General features: G+C 46.9%; 1 protein-coding gene and 1 pseudogene across 4 annotated transcripts in view; one reads left to right on the top strand and one right to left on the bottom strand.

Annotated features, from left to right (window-relative positions):
- The window catches only part of SUGP1 (SURP and G-patch domain containing 1), a 26,169-nt gene continuing 4,229 nt past the window's right edge, over positions 1-21,940 (bottom strand). Inside the window, exons 3-14 of one of the 4 annotated variants that reach the window (XM_006100405.3) lie at positions 18,536-18,636; positions 17,429-17,629; positions 15,319-15,442; positions 14,887-14,987; positions 13,786-13,909; positions 6,875-7,230; positions 2,855-2,961; positions 2,041-2,218; positions 1,701-1,807; positions 953-1,098; positions 484-613; positions 1-196 (exon numbers count right to left, since the gene is read on the bottom strand). In XM_006100405.3, the coding sequence (XP_006100467.1) occupies positions 170-196; positions 484-613; positions 953-1,098; positions 1,701-1,807; positions 2,041-2,218; positions 2,855-2,961; positions 6,875-7,230; positions 13,786-13,909; positions 14,887-14,987; positions 15,319-15,442; positions 17,429-17,629; positions 18,536-18,636 (1,702 nt within the window). In that variant the 3' untranslated portion in view covers positions 1-169. Of the gene's footprint in view, positions 197-483; positions 614-952; positions 1,808-2,040; positions 2,219-2,854; positions 2,962-6,874; positions 7,231-13,785; positions 13,910-14,886; positions 14,988-15,318; positions 15,443-17,428; positions 17,630-18,535; positions 18,637-21,940 lie in introns of those variants that run through there. The other 3 variants (XR_002832058.1, XR_002832057.1, XM_023763983.1) reach the window with 3 other exon arrangements.
- Positions 5,295-5,642, top strand: LOC102417012 (annotated as a pseudogene).

Here is a 21,940-nt window from a genome sequence, read left to right on the forward strand (position 1 = left end):
TGATGGCACGACCAGGCTCCCACAGTGGGCAAGCATTGGGACTTTAATACATAGCATGACACTTGAGACAACGGAAAGGGCGGGCAGAAATGCAGTCCAAAACATTCTACAGTCCAAGAATGCTTGGTTGGTTGTCTGGAAAGTATGTTTCTGTGTTTCTCCAGAATACTCAGTAGTAAGGCCGCCTGGGGTTGTTCTGTGGGAGGCAATAAGATAAAAAGGGAGTGCATTAATGCTAAAGACAGATGGCAGCTCCTCCCACCCAGAACCTTTTAGGGGCAGCTGAGCTCACTCCTTGAGATGGCTGGCTTTGGAGAGGAAGAAGGGGCTCAAATGCAGGTGGAGTGGTAGTGGGGGTTGTTGGTGAGACCTGAACTAAGGGAGGAGGGACACTTCTGTTACCAGCACTACCACCCCACTACTGTGGACAGTGAGGAACCAGTGGCCACACCAGAGGAATGTGGGGGATGGGAATGCACGCACCAGAGGGTTGGGCCGGAAGCGGTAAGCCAGCATCATCCTCTTCCGGAAGGCCTCGTACTCGTCATCCTCCTTAGAAAGCTCTGCTGGCCGGTCAATGCCAAAACCAGCGCCATCCACTGTAGTTGTGCCCCTGTGGGGGATGAGGGAGGGTGCAGAATGTGAGCAGAAAAGCAGGCTGGTGTCAGCAGGAGAGCAGATGCCCAGCCTAAGCTGGGGCAGGAAGGCTTAGCCCACCAGCCTGCCTAGGAGCAGCAGCAGCAGCTCAAAGTGGGGCTGTGGGGGCCATGCAAGCTGTGCTGGGCTGGAGAACAGCTAAGTGGGACACATAGGAGGGAAGAGCCTGAGCTGGGCTGGCCACCATAGTTCACAGCTAGGCCTGACTCTGGCCCAGGGGCAGGACTAGACCCAGACCCTGGGACTAGTTTGGGATACTCCCTCACCCCCACCCTGTATCAAGGGTCACACTCACTTGTTAACTGGGTTCTTGATGCCCTGGCCCTCTGAGCCTAGACCGTCACCCTCCTTCCAGCCCATCTTCATCAGCATCTGGTAGCCAATATTCTCCACCGTCAGCTTGAATTCCTTGTACTCCGAGTAGTCAGGCTCACGGCCTTCCTGCATGACCAAGCAGCTGTCATCCCCTAGGGCCCAAACACGCCCCTTGGCTTCACTGGCCACTAGCTGGGACCATCAGCCCTTCTGTCCTCCACTTCAGACTAAGTTCCTCCTCCTCAGGGTTCCCATGGTCACACTTAGTGCTCTCTGGCAACCAAGTCAAAGGCAAGGTGACAGTCACACAGGCCTCCTCTACCATGGGCAAGATTAATGATTCACCTACAAAGAAAAGCTCAGCTTCTGAGGGCAATTTGTCACACAAAGTGTGAAAAAGCAGCCATGGTCAACTAGGTGGAGAGGCTTGTGCCAGTCAGCTGTCTCTCTATGGGCAGAGGAGGATGCTGAGCTTTCATTCTGAGGAGCCCAGTCCACGGGGGCTTGTGCCTCCTATTGCATGAATTGGCTTCACTGGAAGCAGGATTTCCCAAAGCCCCAGGAAATGTTTCTAAAGTGGCAGCTGAGCTATTTGTGAATTCCCCAAATGGACGTCTGCCAGGAACAGATGCCTCCTGTGGAAGAGGGCCTGGTTCCTCCTGTGTGTGAAGAGGCTGCCTGCTGGACAGGCCCACAGCAGGGCTGATGGCTGGGGACTCCCCATTCACCTTTAGGGCTTTGAAGGTCTCCATGAACTTCTCCAGCTCATCTGGTGGCAGAAAATCTCCAATGAAGTGCTTTCCCCGGCCCATCTTCGTCAGCTGCTCAGCCCACTCTGTCCGGAGAGATAGAAAAGGTAAAAGAAGGAAGAGGTGCGCGGCTGTGAGAGAGGGAGGCAGCTGGGGGAAGACCCTGACCTGAACCCTGCTCCCTCAGGACAGCCCTGCACCACTCCTTTTACTACTGAGAAGACTGAGGCACAGAAAAGCCAAGTCTTGTGTGCAAGGTCTTATAGGCCAACAGGTAAGTGGGGCTTCCAGCCACCCCCCGCTGGAAACCTCCGAGTACCCCGAGTCTTGTCCATCTCCATGCGCCGCAGCTGGTGCTCCCAGGTGCCCAGCTCGCTATCCACCTCCTCGTCACTGTCGTAGCCATGCTGGTGCTGCTGCAGTGCCTTCTCCCACAACAGTTGCATGTCCTGCATCGCTCGCTTGTGCTGCATGATCATGTCGTACATCTGCTGCATCTGTGGGGAGCACACACTATGACAGGGCCTGCACCACATAACTGAATCTCCCCATGTCCCTGTGATGAGAGAGGCCCCTCTGTGTCTTGCTCAGAACCAGGCATCATCATCATGGACTAAATGAGGGCAACTTGGGCTCCTTATCCCTAGGAATGTTAAGGGTGATGTGACAGAGCCCTGGCCTAGAGGAGGTGGCCAGGGTGAGGCGTCCCCAAGAACTGATAGGCCAGTGCCTCTAGTTCCCCAGGGAAGCAGCAAAGAGGCCAAGCTGACCCTCACCCCAACACTGCCCACTACCAGCTGAGTGGCCCTCACACCACTCAGGGCGCCCAGTGCTAGCCAGGCCTGTCCTGGACTGGATACTGGAGGGAACTGGATGGAAAATTTAAGATTACTGAGTGGGAACAGCCCACAGGCACTATGTGGAATAGTTATTGAGCACCAGCTGTGCGGATGACAGGCCAGCATGAGGAGGCCTGAGCTCTGGGCCCAGCTATACGGTGGGGTTGGCATGGTATTGGTGGGGAACCAGCCTGCCCAGGAGCCTCTCTGCTGACTGTGATCACTGCACCATAGGTGAGGGGGGGACAATCTGCCACCAGCAGCTGTGGAGCCTGCTCCACCCTCTGGCCTTACCTCCTGTTGCTCCTTCAGCTGCTTCTTTTGGGCGTCTGACAGTTCCGTGACGCCTACCAGACCCACGGGCTTCCCCTTCTCATAGCCTAGCCCCTTGAGGTCCTGAACTGGAAACAAGACACAGGTCAGTCAGTGATGGACACATGGGCCTGGCCCTGCTCTTGTGTGTGCGATGCAGAATCCACTCATTGACAACACCTGAGGCACTTGGAGCACGCACAGCAGAGCCCTCATATCAGTTGTTAGTCTCTCGTGTCACATGAGGACCACACGAGTCACACCTTGCACTGTCATGTGCACCCAATTTCATTCCCACATGCCCTCTCCAGGTAGGCCCTACATCCCCATGTTGTAAACACCAACACCAGAACTCAGAGGTCAGGGGCCTCAAATGAGGTCATATGGCTAATGGGTGACATGGTGAGGACTTTGCAGAGCTAGAGCAGAGACGAGAGTGTGTGCACACGCACAAACACTGGCTCATGGAAGTCTATCCTGTGGAGGACAGACACCTAGTATAGACATACATAGGTTTGGCGTCTGGTGTAAGACTCAGCTGTGTGGCTCTGTTTAGCTCCTTCTGGAGAGGCAGCCAGTTGTCCTCACAGCATTTAATTTGGCATCAGCTTCGGAGCTTGGCTGGAGCTCGAGCAGCACTGATTCATGTGAAGATGCTATGATGGCCCATCTGGGTGTTGGTTTCTGGGGGAGAAGCCAGGCAGATGAGTGGAGAGGATCCTCTGGGAAAGTGAAGAGAGCTGGGTGCTCCAGCTCCCCATGGCTGGGGCTTTGCCAGCAAGAACCAAATGCAGATGCTCTGTGACCCCAGGACTGCACCTCAATCCCTCCTTGAAGAAGGTCTGTGGGGGCTTTGAACTATATGAGAGCCCTATGCAGAAGGCTTTCTATGACAAGAATGAATGTTAAGTACTTTAAAGTTTAAGGGAGACAATAGGATCTATCTATATGTCATCTACAAGAAACTCACTTTAGATAAAAAGATACAAACAGGTTGAAAGTAAAAGGATGGGAAACAAAAATTCCATGTAAATAGTACTGAGAGAGTTGGGAAGGATATACTAGTCTCAGACAAAATATACTTAAAGTCAAATAAGATTACAATATATAGACTCAATGGTGAAAGACTGAAAGTTTTCCCTTAAGATAAGGAGCAGTGCCAAGTATCCCCACTTTTGCCACTTGCATTCAACATAGCACTGCAGGTCCTAGCCAAAGCAATTAGGAAAGAAGAAGAAAGATGAGGCATTGAAATTAGAAAGGAAGAGGTAAAATGGTCACTATCTGCAGACGACATAATCTTATATCCCTAATGAATCTACAAAAGGATTATTAGAGCTGAAAAATGAATTCAGCAAAGTTGAAAGATACATAATCAATACACAAAAATCAGTTGTATTTCTATACACTAAGAACACATAATCCAAAAATTAAATTTAAAAAGTTTCCACTTATAATAGCATCAAAAAGAATAAACCACTTAGGAACACATTTAAACAAGGAGATGCAAGAACTATAAAACAAAAACTACATGTTAGAATGAATGAATGAAGATCTAAGTAAATGAGAGACATCCTATGTATTCACAGATTGGAAGTCTTAAATATTGTTAACATGTCAGTGCTACCAAAAGTGACCTACAGATTCAAATGCAATCCCTATCAAAATCCCAACAGTTTTTTTTGCAGATATGAAAAAGCCTATCTGAAAACCCATATGAAAATTCAAGAGACTCCAGGGAATAGCCAAAGCTTGAAAAAGAAGAACAAAATTGGAAAACACTCATGATTTCAAAACTTACCACAAAGGTACAGTTATCAAAACAGTGAGGTACTGGTGTAAAGATAGACATACAAACCAGTGTAATAGAATAGGGCCCAGAAAAAACTTTTACATCCATGGTCAACTGATATTTGACAAGGGTGTCAAGACCATTTAATGGGGGAAGAACAGTCTCTTTAACAAATAGTGTTAGGACAACTAGATATCCACATGGAAAAGGATAAAGTTGGACCCTTACCCTATATCAGATATAAAAATTAATTTAAACCTGCCTGGCATGGCTCAGTGGTTGAGCGCCAATCTATGAACCAGGAGGTCACAGTTCAATTCCTGGTCAGGGAATATACCTGGGTTGTGGGCTTGATCCCCAGTAGGGGGCATGCAGGAGGCAGCCAATCAATGATTCTCTCTCATCATTGATGTTTCTATCTCTGTCTCCCTCTCCTTTCCTCTCTTAAATCAATAAAAAATGTAATTCAAAATGGATCAATGGATAAAATCCTACGTTTAAGCCCTGGCTGGTGGTTCAGTGGTTAGAGCATCAGCTTGTGCACCCAAGGGTCTTGGGTTCGATTCACAGTCAAGGGCATGTACCTGGGTTGCAGGTTTGATCCCCAGCCCCAGTTGGGGCGCATATAGGAGGCAACCAATAGATGTTTCTTTCTCCCCCTCCTTCCCTCCTTTCCACTTTCTCTAAAGATCAATGAAAAAACTATCATCGGGTGAGGAGTAACAAATACCTAAATTTAAGACCTAAAATTATACACCTCCCTTCTCCAGCACAGACAGCACCTGGACCATGGACCCCAGGGAATGCTCCTGCTTGTCTTAAGGAATATGCATCTGTGGAGACAACTGCAAATGCACATCTTGCAACTGTAAAACATGTCGAAAAAGCTGCTGCTCCTGCTGCTCCCCGGGCTGTGCCAAGTGTGCCCAAGGCTGCACCTGCAAAGGAGGCTCAAGCAAGTGCAGCTGCTGCCACTGAAATGCACCAGTCGTGCTGGGAGTAAGGCCTGGGAAGCGTCTGTACAGTGCGTTAGTTGAGAAGTTGAGATGATTGTGCTTGTTATATATTTGCCCCAATGAGGTGTTGGTGACATTCATGTAAAGTGTTGGAGCAATAAAGTTTTCACTCATGGAAAAAAAAAAGACCTGAAACTATAAAACTCTTAGAAGAAAATACAGGGTCAAATCTTCATGACCTTGGATTTGGCTATGGTTTCTTAAATATGACACCAAAATCATAGGCCACAAACAAAAAATTAAATTGAACTTCATTAACATTTAAAACTTTTGTGAATCAAAAGATACTATTAAGAGGGTAAAAAGACGATCCAAAGAATGAGAGAAAATATTTGCAAATAATATATATAACAGGAGTTAATATCCAGAATACACAAAGAACTCCTACAATTCAACAACAAAACCACAAACAACCCAATTAAAAAATGGGAAAAGTACTAAAATAGACATTTCTCCAAATAAGCTATACAAATGGCCAACGAGCACATGGAAAGATGCTCAACACTATTAGTCACTAGAAAAATGCAAAAACTACAATGTGATCCCAGTTTATACTGGCATGACTATAAGGCGAGGATGTGGAGAAATCGAAACTCTTGTGCATTGCTGGAGGGATGTAAAATGATGCACCCGCCGTAGAGAACAGTTTGGTGGTTCCTTAAAAAGTTAAATGTACGCCATAACCGGTTTGCCTCAGTGGATAGAGCGTCGGCCTGCGGACTGAAGGGTCCCAGGTTTGATTCCGGTCAAGGGCATGTACCTTGGTTGCGGGCACATTCCCAGTGGGAGGTGTGCAGGAGGCAGCTGATCGATGTTTCTCTCTCATCGATGTTTCTAACTCTCTATCCATCTCCCTTCCTCTCTGTAAAAAATCAATAAAATATATTAAAAAAATAAAAGTTAAATGTAGAATCACCATATGACCCAGCAATTCCACTCCTAGGTATACACACAGAACTGAAATAAGGGATCCAAATAGTACTTGTATATGTGTGTTCACAGCAGTACTAGTCACAACTGCCAAAAGGTGGAAACCACCCGTGTCTATTGGCAGATAAAGGATGAACAAAAGTGTAGTCCATCCACACACTGAAATACTATTCAGCCACAGAAGGGAAGGAAGTCCTGACACCTGCTACATACAACACAGATAAACCCTGACAACTCGATGCCAGACTTCTTGAAAAAGCCCACCTGACAGGGGTGAGGGGGTGGCATCCACGTCTCTCTGCACCAGCTCGGTGGGTGGGAGTTCCACCTTTTCCTCCTCAGGCCCCCATCGGCTCTTTCGCTTCCTCTTCACAGTGGCTGTAGTGGCTGGCTTTCCATGGGCAGCTGGAGCTGGGTTGACAGCAGGTGAGGGGGCAGATGAAGTAGGGCAAGCAGCAGTGAGGGGTACAGATCCGGACAGGATCTCAGGAGGCGGTCTGCGCTGAGGGCAGAGCTCCGGCACCATTTGGGTGCCTGTCGGGCCTGCCCTTGCTTTTCGGAACTCCTCCAGTTTCTGGCGGTAGTATTTGTAACCCTGGCTGCTGGGTTCGTACAGAAAGCTGCAAAGAAGAGTGGAAGGGCACACTGTCAGTTGGGGCAGGGGTAGCATGGGTCTTGTGCAAGCCCCCCAGGTCAGCCAGGGTCTCTTCAAAGTCTCCACTATGACCTCCTGTACTGCCAGGCCTCAGTGGCTGCTGGCTCTAGTGACCCAAAATTAAAAAATAACGTGGCCTGCCACAGCCTGTCACAATGCTGAGGGCCACCCCAACCCCCACCACAACTTTATCGGGTGCCTGTCACACAGTTATTGATACACTACTTCCAAGGAAAATGGGTGGGCTCCCTCAGACCTGCCCCAGGTTCTGCGAAGCTCTTCCCCTGCTGTCCTAGAGGAGCACTAGAAATCCTGAGGTGTGAGAGACACCTGGTGTCAGAAAGGGCAAGATTTGCCCTAAACCGCACAGCTCAAACACTTGTGTTTTTCTGATGCACTTGTGAGAGGTGCCAACAGCAAACAGAGCCAAAACAAAGACAATTAACATAGGAACAAATGGGGACCTGGACTCCAACCCAAGGGCAAAAGTCCCTGCCTTGCTGGAAGCCACAAGTTCCTCAGTCCCCTAAGGGGTAGTTCCCCCACCCCAAGGTAGGAACAGGTGGCACTGAGTTCAGAGCTGGTAAAGCCTGCAGCTCCCTCTGCACCTGCCTGTTATCTCTTAGACCAGTGGTCGGCAAACTCATCAGTCAACAGAGCCAAATATCAACAGTACTTCTTCAAAATAGACTCGCCCAGGCAGAAAACCGACTTCTGCACATGGGCCACGAAGTTTCAATCGCACTGTCCATGCGCGCCCACATGTGGTATTTTGTGGAAGAGCCACACTCGAGGGGCCAAAGAGCCACATGTGGCTCGCAAGCCGCAGTTTGCTGACCACGGTCTTAGACTATACATGTCCTGAGCCCTAGTCCCACCTCTGGGTTCCACATGAGAGGGAAGAATCATAGCCCATCTCCATGTAACAAGATCTGTGTACATCACAGGTCACATGGCCCTCAACAAGAGGGGCTAAACCTGCACTCACAAACCTGAAGGATTACAAAAGCAACATGCAAGCTCAAGGATGCTGTAAAATTTCTTTTGTATGAAAGACAACAGAAAAAACCCCTGTAGACTGTTTCTATGTGTCTAAATAGAGCCAGGAGAAAGGTGGAAGGACCCCCCAGACACACTAACATTGGTACCTAGGGTGGGATGGAAGGACAAGGAAATGGCAGCATCCTCTTTGCACTCCTGGGTCATGATACAAGCATGCACACACCCTTTAGAAAACCCAGTAAGTGACCTTTGTAAAAATTACAGAGGAAACAAAGATCAATAAAACTGTTAAGCCTCTAGCCATGCTAAGAAAAAAGAGAAAACAAATTACTAATCACAAAAATGAAATAGGGGACATCACTACAAATCCTACAAACATTAAAAGGATAATAAAGAATTACTATGAACAACTCTATGTTCAAAAATTTGATAACACACACGAAATTAACTAATTATTTAAAAGACACAATCTGCCAAAACTCATACAGGAAGAAACAGACAACACAAACAGGCCTATTTTTATTTTAAAAAGTTGAATCATCCCAGCTGGTGTGGTTCAGTGGTTGAGCATCAACGCATGAACCAGGAGATCACGGTTTGATTCCCGGTCAGGGCACATGCCTGAGTTGCGGGCTTGATCCCCAGTGGGGGGTGTGCAGGAGGCAGTTAATCAATGATTCTCATCATTGATGTTTCTATCTCTTTCTTCCTCTCCCTTCCTCTCTGAAATGAATTTAAAACTTTTTTTAAAAAGTTGAACCAGGGCCCTGACTGGTTTGGCTCAGTGGATAGAGTGTCAGCCTGTGGACTCAAGGGTTCCGGGTTCGATTACAGTCAAGGGCATGTACCTTGGTTGCAGGCACATCCCCAGTGGGGGGTATGCAGGAGGCAGCTGATCATGTTTCTCTCTCATCGATGTTTCTAACTCTCTATCCCTCTTCCTTCCTCTCTGTAAAAAAAAAAAAAAAATCAATAAAATATATTTAAAAAAAAAAAAAGTTGAACCAGGCCTGGCCAGCTTGGCTCAGTGGATAGAGCGTCAGCCTGCGGACTGAAGGGTCCTGGGTTCGATTCCAGTCAAGGGCACATACCCAGGTTGTGGGCTCCATCCCTAGTGGGAGGAATGCAGGAGGCAGCCGATCAATGATTCTCTCTCATCACTGATGTTTCTATCTCTCTCTCCCTCTCCCTTCCTCTCTGAAATCAATAAAAATATATATTTTTTAAAAAATAAATAAAGCTGAACCAGCCCTGGCCAGTGTTGCTAAGTGGTTACAGCACTGGCCTGCAAACCAAAGGGTCACGGGTTTGATTCCTGGTCAAGGGCACATACCTGGTTAGCAGGTTCGATCCCTGGACCTGTGCAAGAGGCAACCAATCGATGTGTCTCTTACATTGATGTTTCTCTCTCCCACTGCCCCTTCCACTCTCTCTAGAAATCAATGGAAAAATATCCTCAGGTGAAGATTAACAAAACAATTGAACCAGTAATTAATAACCTTCTAAAACAGAAAGCACCATGCCCAGGAGTTCACTGATGAATTCTACCAAATATTTAAGGAGGAAATTATACCAATTCTCTACAGTTCCTTTCAGAAAAGAGAAGCAGAAAGAATACTTCCTAATTCATTCAATTACCCTAATACCAAAGCTAGACAAAGACATTACAAGAAAACTACAGACTAACATCTCTCATGAATATAGATGCCAAAATCCTCAACAAAACATTAGCAAACTGAATCTACCAATGTTAAAAACAATTACATACATCACGACCAAGTGGGATTTATGCCAGGCAGGTTTAACATTTGAAAATCAAGTAATGTAATTCATCATATCAATAGGCTAAAAAAATAAAAATCACAAGATCATATCAATAGCTGTAGAAAAAGCATTTGATAAAATACAACACCCATTCATGATAAAAACTCTCAATAAACTAGAATTAGAGGCAAACTTCCTCAACTTGATAAAGAGTATGTATAAAAACACCCACAGCTACCTCATACTTAATGGTGAGAAACTTGGAAACTCCCACTAAGAACAGGAACAAGATAAGAATATCCCATTTTATCAATGCTTTTCAGCACCATACTGGAAGTCCTAACAAATGTAAAAAATGAGAAAAGGAAATAGGTATACTAATTGAGAAGGAAAAAATAAAGTTGTCTTTGTCTGCAAATGACATGATAGTCTACATAAAAACAAAAAAACACAGGAAAAAATAGACACACGCTCTCTCACTCTCTCTCCTGGAACTAATAAGCTATTATATAGCAAGGTTGCAGGGTACAATGTTAATATGCAGATGTCAATCACTTTCTTATAAGCCAGCAATGCATAAGTAAAATTTGAAGTTAAAAACACAATACCATTTACATTATCATTTAAAAACATGAAATACTTAGGTATAAGTCTTACAAAATATGTAAAAGATCTGTATGAATATAATTACAAAACTCTGATTAAAGAATTCAAAGAACTAAATAAATGGAAAGATATTCCATGTTAATGGATAGGGAGACTTCGTATTGTCAAGATGTCAAATCTTCCCAACGTGATTTCTAGATTTAATGACATTCCGATAAAAGTCCCAGCAAAGTTATTTTGTAGATAATGACAAAGTGACTCTAAAGTTTATATTCAGAGAAAAAAGACCCAGAATAGCCAACATAATCTGAAGAACAAAGTTAGAAGACTGACACTACCTAAGTTCAAGGCCTACTGTAAAGCTACAGTAATCAAGGCAGTGTGGTATTGATGAAGGAATGGACAAACTGATCACTAGAACAAAATAAAGGACCCACAATTAGACCCACGTAAACATAGTAAAATGACCTTTCACAAAGGAGCAAAGGCAATACAATGAAGCAAAGACAGTCTTTTCAACAAACAGTGCTAGAACTGGACATTCCATGAAAAAAAATAAAGATCTAGACACAGACCTTACACCCTTCATTCAAAAATTAATTATAAATGGATCACAGACCTAAATGTAAAATTCAAAAATATAAAATTCCTAGAAAATAATATAGAAGAAAACCTAGATACCTTGGGTATGGCAATGACATTTTAGATACAATACCAAAGACACAATCCAAGAAAAAGAAACTGATAAGCTGGACTTCATTAACATTAAAAACTTCTGCTCTGTGAAAGACAAGGTCAAGCAAATGAGAACACAAGCCGTAGACTGGAAGAAAATAACAAAATATACCATTCTATCCAGCAATCACAGTCCTTAGTATTTATCCTAAAGAGATGAGATACTTTGTCCACACAAAACCCTGCCCAAAGATGTTTATAGTAGCTTTCTTCATAATTGCTCAAACTTGGAAGCAACCAAGATGTCCTACAGTGGATAAACTGGTGCACCCAAAGAAATGAGCTATGAAGCCATGAAAAGACATGGAGGAAACTTAAATGCACATCGCTAAGTGAAAGAAGCCAATCTGAAAAAGCTACATCCTATATGATTCCAATTGTATGACATTCTGGAAAAAGCAAAATTGCCAAATCAGTGAAAAGATCAGTGGTTGTCAGGGATTAGGGAGGAAGTAAGGATGAATAATTGGAACATAATCGATTTTAGATCACTCCTGATAGAAGTGATCCTCTCTCCCTCCTCCTTAACCAAAGCTAACACTTTTTTTTTTATCCAGTCTTTTTTTTAATCCAGTGCAGATTTATTTGAACAGAGCTGTGGTTCTAATTTCTGTATGCTGATTTTTTAAAAAAACCTTTAACCCAACAACGTAAGGCTTTCTCATTAGAATGCAGTGGAATGTGGCAGCAAAGGCACTTCCACTGATTGGCCTTCTTGCCTCAGTTTCCTCACCTGTGAAAGGCCAGCACACTTGTAAACAAGGTGGCTCACACAAGTGATGTGTCAGAGATGCAGTTACAGGAGTTTAGCCCACTGGGACTGGACATTCAATGTGTTATTAATTTCTCATGACTATGGATGATGCTATATTTAAGATTATTTGGGAGATGGCATTCAGAAGTGGGATGACTGGTCAAAGGAATAGGTAAACAGTTATAACATTGTTTTCCAAGACACACAACTGCTGGGGTGTGCCCGGCCCATGGGGGTAATCAGGAAGGCACAGAAGGGCCAGAGCAGCAAGTACACTAGGCGGCTGTTTGATTTGGGGGAGAGAAGAGCTGTCTCACACCTAACCCCACATGAAGATCAAACAGTCGGTGTGGAATGAACCTGTACACCCTGACCAGGCCCGAAAACCCAATCATCTCCCATTCATTCCTCCTCAGTGCGTGGAGTGCCAGCTGTGGTCCCTCAGCAGCTCACCTTCAGCCACTTCTCCCCAGGGTCCATTCTCATCCTAGGCACTCCCCCACAGCTATCCTCGACCCCTCAGCAGCCCTCCGCAAACCTTCTCTGCCTCAACCCTCAGCCTGGAATGATTGATCACCCTCTATGATTGTGGTCAGTGATCCTGGAAGCACGGTTAGCCCCATCACTCCCTATGCAGACCCTCCAAAGACTCCCAATGAACACCTGAGCCTCCTGGGACCTGGCCCTGACGGGCTCCACAGCTTGTCTGCACGGAATATCAACGCTCACCCTGCACTCCAGCCGCACTGGCACAGTGCCCGGCATATCAACTGCTTCACTCCCGTGTAGTGGTCCTTCTGGACACCCTCCTCCTGCCTACCACCCACTCTTGCTTCCTTCCTCCTGAGTGCCTGATGGTGTCTCTGAATCAACCAGCCCAGGTGCCTGCTGCTCCTGCACTTTTTGTTAGAGTCACCATCACATCTCCTCACTTGACTGGGTGAGGACTTGTGGCCAAAAGTGTCCTCACAGATGCATCACCCCATGCTGGATTCAGTGTCCACCTCACCAGCCTCTGCCAGTACCACCCTGCAACAGCAACTGCGCCCCCACCCCAAACTCCCCTGGCAAAGATGAGGTGCTAAACCCCACCAATGAATGAGTGAGTGGGTTAACAGACCTAGCCTGAAGGGCTGGGGTGTGACTTCATGGCTGGGGACAGTAGGGGGGTCAGGATGCTTGTCCCATCCTGTCCATGGAACCTGCACACAGGCTAGGGACTCCCACTCCTCAGAGCCTGAGGTACCACACTCCTGCTTTCTTGCTGTTCCCCTCGTTGTAAAAATGAGACCCTAAGAATACACACAATGAGCAAAACAGTTTTGTGAGGTTCTGCTAGAGGGCCTGGCCTGGCCCCACCTTGGGGCCACTGTCTCTGTTACAAAGGGAGCCGGGCAAGTGCTAGAGACTTTCTCAATGAGGTACCTGGAAAAACACAAGAGCTCAAAGTCCCTGCCACACCTGCCTCAGAGACAAATCCAGGCAGTGGTGTGCACTTGGGGAGTAGACACATGGTGGCAAGGCTGGGCTCTGGGGCCAGAAATTCCTAGAACTGAGTCCCGGCCCTGCCAGCTTCTCGCCACGGACTCTGGCCTGTCTTAGGACCACCAAGCCTGTGACCAGGCTGAGGGGTCAACTCTCTGGTGGGTCCCTCCTTACCTGAATGCCTGGTTCTCACGATTGTTTTGGAGGGCGATGGTTTCCACCTCAGGACCCCCATCCGCTATGAACCTGGCCAACTTTTCTGCAAGGTTCTTGACCTCTTCGTCCTCTGGGGGTGAAACTTTAAGCAGGCTGTCAGTACTGAGCTCAACTCACCACACCCAACAGCCTAATTTCTGCTAAAAACCCCATGGGCAACAAGAGGGGTTTATTTTAGAAACAATGCAAAGAGAAACAGGCAAATGGGAATCAGATTATTACACTGAGACCAAACAGTTAATACTACAACTTATTCTGAGCCCTGCTCCCTACCCCTTCCCACCCATAGGTCTTGGGGGGCCTGGGACATGGCAGCATAATATAAGGGAAGGTGTGTGTCAGACCCAGAGGGAAGACAGGAGCCCCCACCTTGGTCTTTCTATAGGGGGCTGCCCAGCCAGGTCACATGGGGAGATGAGCGTGGCCCTCCTCCTGGGGAGGTCAGTGCAAAGGCAAAGGGCCGTAGGAGACACGACAGACCAACCTCTGTGGCCCATGTCAGGTCTAAACATCAATTCCTCTCACCCACCAGCACTAGCTGGGATACTCATTAAAGCTGGAGACCATCCAGCCTCTTCCCCATCCACTGACACTCATCCCATCAGATCTCACCAGATGATTGTTTCTGCCCCCTCGGCCCCACTCCTAAGTGTCAGACACTACATTTGTTTCTAGGGTTGGTAGGCATTCATTAACACTTGTTAAAATAGGCTAGCACAGCGGTCGCCAACCTTTTGGACCGCACAGACCACCAGTGGTCCATGGACCACCAGTTGACGACCGCTGGGCTAGCACACCTTCCCTCTGTCTCTTTTGCATGTATAGGGCTGAGCTCCTGAATACAACCTTGACCTTGGTCCTCAGACCTCCCCCCCTCTTCAGAGCACTGGTGAAAAGGGTGGCACTAGCCCTAGCTTGACCCTGGCTGCCAGGGAGGGCACAAACCAAGGACATCAGCGCTACCCCATGCATGGCACCCTCTAGGAACCCTGATTTCACCTGGGGAGCAATTTGTCCACGCACCTCCCCAGAACCTCCCACCCCCTTCTACCCACCTACCTTTCTGAGAGGTTGTCTGCAACTTCTGTGATTCCTTCCTTATCTCAGCCACCTTCTTTCTGTAGTAGAGGAATTCCCTGCTATTCTTATCATGCAGAAACCTGAAGAAGTGTTTTTGCAAAACAGAAAGGAAGATGAGTAACGAGGACGGGTAGACTTGTGCAGGATCTGAAGACAAGTTATGCAAAAGCAAGCTGACAAGCACAGATGCCTTGACAGAGCCCAAAATTAAGTCTCCGCATCACATTAGAGACTTTTTGCAACCTTTGGTGTAAGTTATAAAGTGCTTGGAACAGCATCTGGCCCACACAAGCAAGCACCCAGCCCCAGCCAGCCTCAGTCACCACAAGAATTTTACAAAAATGTCTGCATATACTACTGTGTGGCAAGAACATTAAGTACCAGTGACCTTCCCCTCCCAAAAATACTTACGAAAACGCTGGGTTATCCTTGTAGTTCTCCATAGCTACTTTTTCTAACTCGGGGCCTCCTTCTGCCACAAAGCGGGCCAATTTCTCTATCACTTTCCGAGTCTCGACTCCCTCTGGGGGTGAAACTTTAAGGAGGCTGTCAGTACTGGGGTTCAACTCACACACCCCACAGTCAACAGGCACACTCTCTCTACGGACCACAAGGACAAAGGGGTAGGGGAAGAAGAGGGTGAAATGCAGGAGGTTGTCAGGCGTCCCGGGTCCATGCACAAAGCACCGTGACGAGAGGGGAGTTGGTCTAAACAGTTTTCACGAGACACACTGGGTGGGAGAGAAGTGTGCGACCCTCTCAGAGGCTGAGCCGATCCACAGGCTGGAAGGGAGACGTTTGAAAACATAGCCAGCCTCCCCCCACCCCCGCCCTTTTTTAAAATGCTTAAGTCTTTTCTTTATTTACCAGCATTAAGTATAATAAATTGGTCCCCTTCCATCCTTCAAAGATGAAAAATTCTTTTAAAATAGCATTACAAACTCTGATTTAAACACATTGGGTGGGTTTCAATCCACTGCAATTAATGTCATCATAGAGGCTCACTCGTCCCCCGTGTGGCTGGTGGAGCCTCTTCAAGCTGGGTACTGAGGCCTTTGGACATGGCCCCGGTGTCTTGATGGCCTCCTCACTATCTGCTGGAACAGGGTGCTCCAGGTCATCTGATACACTTCCTGCCCAGACCTAGAGCCAGCCATTCTTCCAAGAAGTCCTGGTTTTCGTGAGTGAGAAAATGTTTCCAGACCACCATCTGGGTGCTAAGGATGCTCACTGCAATGAGCTTAATCATTACCTCGGCTTTTTCAGGGAACAGAGGTATAAAAATACATTTTTGTGTTTGCATTAGCCTCCCCTTTGAGCCATGTGGAACGTGCTTTTTCCTTTTTGCTGGACTTTTTTGGAGGGCATCTGTCAGCCAATACATTCCTATTCCCTTTATGAGAACTCCCAAGAGAAAGTTCTCGCTGTCAGTCAGTGCCTAGGAACCTTTGCTCCTCTCGGCAATGGGGCTAGACACTGAGCCTGTGGCCAATCTTGTTCCTCTTGTTGCTTGGGCTGCCAAGAAGCTGGGGGTAGGGGAAGAAACATGTGATCGCACCCTCCTCCTGCATACCTGACGATGACCCTGACCTGGCTGCCATTTACAAGCACAGGTGCTCTTCTGAGGCCTCCTCAACTGCAGGTCTTAACAGACCTCAAGGGCCTTGAGACACCCACTGCCTCTTGTAAAGCGGAGGTTCATGGCAGGGTACAGTCAGAACTGCCAGGGCACCTCTCGAAGGAAACACCATCCTCTCAGGCTCTGTACTAATGTTCCAGACTTCAAGGTTCGCCACTGATCTGCTCAGATGTACGGTCTGGCATCCTCATCCCAGAGCCAGAGGAGTTTAGAGGCTGTTATGGCAGACCATACAGTCACTTCAGTCTGTACTCAGTCAGGATAACATGACTGAGCCAGCCAGCCTGGGCAGAAGTAGCCTAAGACTCCAAATGGCTCAGGTGGCACTGAAGCCTTGTTCTGAATATAGACAGGGCTAGAAGTATTAGAAGTGCCACCACTGCCACGCTCTGCCCTCCTACACCTTGGGGCCTAGACTAACTCACCCAAGGCCAAAAACTGTCCTTCCCCAGGCAAAAAAATGAACTCTTCAACCTGCAGGCTCGTACCTCTGGCTCAGACTGGCAGGGACAGGAACTGCATTAAGAAATGGGCTTCTGGGCCTCAGAGGGCTCGGAGGGCATGCACCCAGATTTGGGAGCCATGGAAGGTCCTCCTCATGTTGGGAGGAAAGTGCAAGTGAACACTCAATGAGGATACCCCTGCCTTGGCTGGAGGCCAGGCCCCAGAGTAGATGATGGGTCCCACAGCTCCCAGGATGAAGCCCACACTGCAGCCCCTCCTCACACCCTTCCTTTAACTGCACCCCCTCACCCCAGTGGCCTCACCTGACTGAAGTCCCAAGTACCCCATTCTCCTGGCCAGGCTTTCCCTGCTGACTGTGGATCTGCCCCGGAGCTGGAAGGCGGTGGTAGAAGGAGGGCAGCAGCCCCCGCACCTTACCTTTGATCTCCAGCCACTGCTCATAGTCTTCCTCTTCATCCTCATCGGGAGATTGGAAGACACTAGGGCGGCTGGCCAGGGGCAGCTGCTTAGCGTGCACATAGTTCTTCACCTGGTTCACTGGGCTGCTGATGAGGGGAGGCCTCTTCCCAGCACGGGGGAGTACTCGAGGTGGGGCGCTGGGCACGCTGGGGGGAGCATCTTGGGAGAGAAGGACATATACTTGTGCTCAAGCTCTGCAGTTCACCTTTCCCTATCTTCCCACCTAATCTGAGTGCTGTCAGTCGCTGGGGGCTGGGGTCCTCAGCTTCCAGCACAGCACCTGGTGGGTGGTGGGTGCTCAGAGAAGACACCACCCCATTTTACAGATGAGGACATCAAGGTTCACAGATACATTATCTAGATATGACCTGAATCCCACATCCAACTTACAACCATTCCCTCTGGTTGTCAGTGGTAAGCTGGAGCAAGCCTATTCTGGGCTTTTCAAACACAGCTCATAACCCGTGACCCTGCGATAAAGACGAGCCTGTTCTTCCTCTCCTTGGGTGAATTTGGCCTAAACTTTTTTTCAGCTGTTACCTAGGAAACCTGACAAAGGTCAAAGGTCATCTGTTTCACCATTAACTTCCTTATATTTTATTTTTTACCATTAAGTTTTTTAAAGTAAAAATAAGCTCTGACTGGTAAATTGCACAACCACAGTTATGGGTGGGCTCCCCAAGGGCTCACACCTGGCATGTCTCATGGATTCCTATGAAAGGGGGCCCCATTCCTCACACTTGAGCTGCTGCTCTGACCACAGCCATGGTCTCACAGCCCTGGGCCTGCTTAGTCCTGGTCCCCATGCTCCTGGACTGAAACCTGGGTTGTCTCTGCTCCTACAAGGTAAGCATCTTGAGAGCAGGTTCCATGCTTTCTCCCTGGGTGTTTAGTGTGGAAATGAGTGAAATGAGGGAGCTCAATAAACTCGGGATGAGAAGAACAAATCTGAGGCAGGACCTGCCACTTCTAGGAAGTCAGGGATCCCCGGGAGGAGAGAGCAGGCAGCATGAACATGAGCCTGAGCCTGAATAGGAGGAGATGGGATGGGGAAACTGCACTTACCTGTGCTAGTCTGCGCCTTCTGCAACTTCAGAAACTGCTGCAAGAAGCTGCCGTCATTGGCAAACTTGTTGGAAGCGGAAGAGTTGTGTGTGTTTGCAATTCTAGACCCAAGACAGAATATAGAGAGGGTGAACTTCTAATGGAGGGGCTGGGGCATGCCTTGCCTGTCTCGGCTCCACACCCACCCAAGTTCTTACCTGGTGAAACCCAAAACCCACCCCCAGATGTGCCTTGGGGACTGCTGAGTGCAGAGAGCTACCTTCAGCGTTGTAAGGTGGGAACAATCTTGTTCTAGTCAAAGCAATGCTACACATATTGATGTCAACTCTATCGGACTATTGACCCTCCCACTCCAAATAGCCTCCTCAACTCAGAACCACTGGCTCTCTTCCCGCACCAACTCCTATCCTACCTGGTGTAAACAAATTATCTGAGCTGCTACTGGGTACCACGTCTGTCTTCTCAGCTAGACTTTATAATTATCCAAAACAGCGCATGTGTATGTTTTTACTGTGTGTGACTGCATTTCTGGGCCTGGATCGGCCAGCACTTCTGTGAGGATTACACACATACAGGAAAACACCCAAAGCAATCTCTTGGTGCGAGAATTACAGGGGGATTATATATTTTTATTTTCTCTCTTTTTTTGCAAATAGTATGTTTTACTTAAACGAATTTTTTTTAATCTTTTATTTTTTAAAAAAATCTGTTTTAATTGATTTTTAGAGAGAGAGGAAGTAAGAGAGATAGAGAAATAGAAACATCAATGTGAGAGAAACATCAATTGGCTGCCTCCTGTAGGTCACCCACCAGGGATTGACCAACCCGGGCATGTGCCCTGATTGGGAATTGAACCAGAGATTCACAATCAAACTGGAGATTCACAAACTGGCAACTTCTTGCTTCCTGGATCGATGCTCAACTGCTGAGCCACACTGGCTGGGCTTAAATCTGTTTTTAAAAAATTCGCACAAGCCCAGCCAGTGTTGATCAGTGGTTGAGCATTGGACCATGCTCCAAGAGGTCGCCAGTTCAATTCAGGGTCAGGGCACATGCCTGGGTCGCTGGCTCGATCCCCAGCAGGAGGCATGCAGGAGGCAGCCAATTAATGCTGATGTTTCTCTTTCATCCATGTTTCTGACTCTCTCTCCATCTCCCTTCCTCTCTCTCTAGAAAAATAAATAAAAACATATTTTTTTAAAATATATAAAAATCAGTACAAAAGCAAAACCAAGGGCCTGAATGCTTAATTCAAATTCATTTTTCCCTATCATAAAAGTATTAGAGCTCATTATAAACAAACAAGAATGTAGAAAAATTAAAATATAGAAAGCAGCCGAAACCGGTTTGGCTCAGTGGATAGAGCGTCGGCCTGCGGACTGAAAGGTCCCGAGTTTGATTCCAGTCAAGGGCATGTACCTGGGTTGCGGGCACAGCCCCAGTGGGAGATGTGCAGGAGGCAGCTGATCGATGTTTCTCTCTCATCGATGTTTCTGACTCTCTATCTCTCTCCCTTCCTCTCTGTAAAAAATCAATAAAATATATTTAATAAATAAATAAATAAAATATAGAAAGCAAAGAGGAAAACTCAATTCCTTCCACTTCACAATAGCTACTATTAACACTTTGGTATATATTTTTTATTTGCCCCTAAGTTAGAAATAGAAGGAAATAAGGCTGTGATCATAGAACGTGCCCTCCTTCTTCCATTCTCTATTGTAACATACATCCTGTACCAACCTCAAAAATTCCTTATATATAGTGTTTCTAAAAGCCGAGTAACAATCCATCATACAGATACATCAATAATTAGTAAAAGCTCAGGGAACTCACAGATCTAGACTTTTTCCTTTAAAATTAAGTGTTACTAGAAATCTGTTTTAATGAACTAAAAATGGAAATAACCTAAGTAGTCAACAAGGGACACTGGTTAAATAAATTATGGGCCCTGGCCGGCATGGCTCAGTGGTTACAGTGTTGGCCCATGCACTGAAGAGTCACAGGTTTCCTTCCCCGTCAAGAGCATGTACCTGGGTTGCAGGTTCCATCCTGTCTCAATTGGGCATGTGCAGGAGGCGGCCAATCAATGTTTTTCTCTCTCTCTACCCCTTCTTTCCCTCCCTCCCTTCCACTTTCTCTAAAGATCAATAGCAAAAACATCCTTGGGTGAGGATTAACAGTAACAACAACAAAAAAGTAATGAAGCCCTCACACACACACTACAAAGTGGTGAACCCTGAAAGCATTACGTCTAGGTAAGAGAAGCCAGACACAAAAGTTCACCTATCATATAAAATATCTAGAATATGTATATCCATGAAGACAGAAACTAGATTAGTGGTTGCCAGAGGCTTGGGAAGGAAGAATGGGGAGTGATGGCTACTGGGTATGAGGTTTCTTTCTGAATGATAAAATGTTTTGCAATTAGATAATGGTGATAGTTGCACAGTGCTGTGAATATACTAAAAATCATTAAATCATACAGTTTAAAAGTTCAATGTTACAGCATGTAAATTATATCTCAGAAAGAATAAAACTTAAAAACTGATGGTTCTAAAGAGTTGTGATTTGGGGAGAAGTTTTTCTTTTAAAAAGTGTGTGTGGGGGGGTGCCGGAAGCCGGTCCATCCTTGCTGCTTGACACAGTCACTGCAGGAAAGAAACATCTGCACAGCATATGTTTCAAGGGACCTGGCGTATATGGCATACTGTTCTTAATATGTTTGCTCCCCTTAGCGCTATGTGTTTTAACCAAGGTCACCTCTCTGAGAAAGGTTGTTTCCCCAGGTGGGGATTTTTCCCTGAGGTTAGGGATGGGATACAACCCCTTAACTAAGTGCCAGGTGGGTAGTTAATCACTTTAACTACAAACAATCACGCTTAAGCTACATAATCTTTACTCCCTGGAATGGAGATAAGAAACGCCCTAACCTTTGCAATAGAAATTGACAGGATTAAAATCGACTGGTATAAATACAGATGTAACAAGACAATAAACATCAGATCCTGATCAGATCCTGACCAGAACTTGGCTGGAGATCCCGACCAGAACTTTGGCTGGAGATCCTGGCTAGAGGTCCTGACTAGGCTGCTGATCAACTGAAGGCTGTCTCCGTGTCATTCCTTCTTCGCTGACTCCGTCCACACCTTTGGGGACCCCTGGACCTGCTGGGGTTGGACCCCAACATGGGGGGGGGTGTCCCTGGCTGGGTGGCTCTGTTGGTTAGAACGTTGTCCCATACTCCATAAGGTTTCAGGTTTGATTTCCAGTCAGGGCACATAGTTAGGCTGCCGGGCTGATGCAGTAGTGGTGAGTACGGGAGGCGAACGATCAATATGGGTTTCTCTCTCTCCTCTCTTTCTCAAATCAATAAAAACATATCCTCAGGTGAGGATTTAAAAAAAA

This window comes from Myotis lucifugus, unplaced genomic scaffold (assembly GCF_000147115.1).
Source record: "Myotis lucifugus unplaced genomic scaffold, Myoluc2.0 scaffold_311, whole genome shotgun sequence".
NCBI classification, from domain to species: domain Eukaryota; kingdom Metazoa; phylum Chordata; class Mammalia; order Chiroptera; family Vespertilionidae; genus Myotis; species Myotis lucifugus.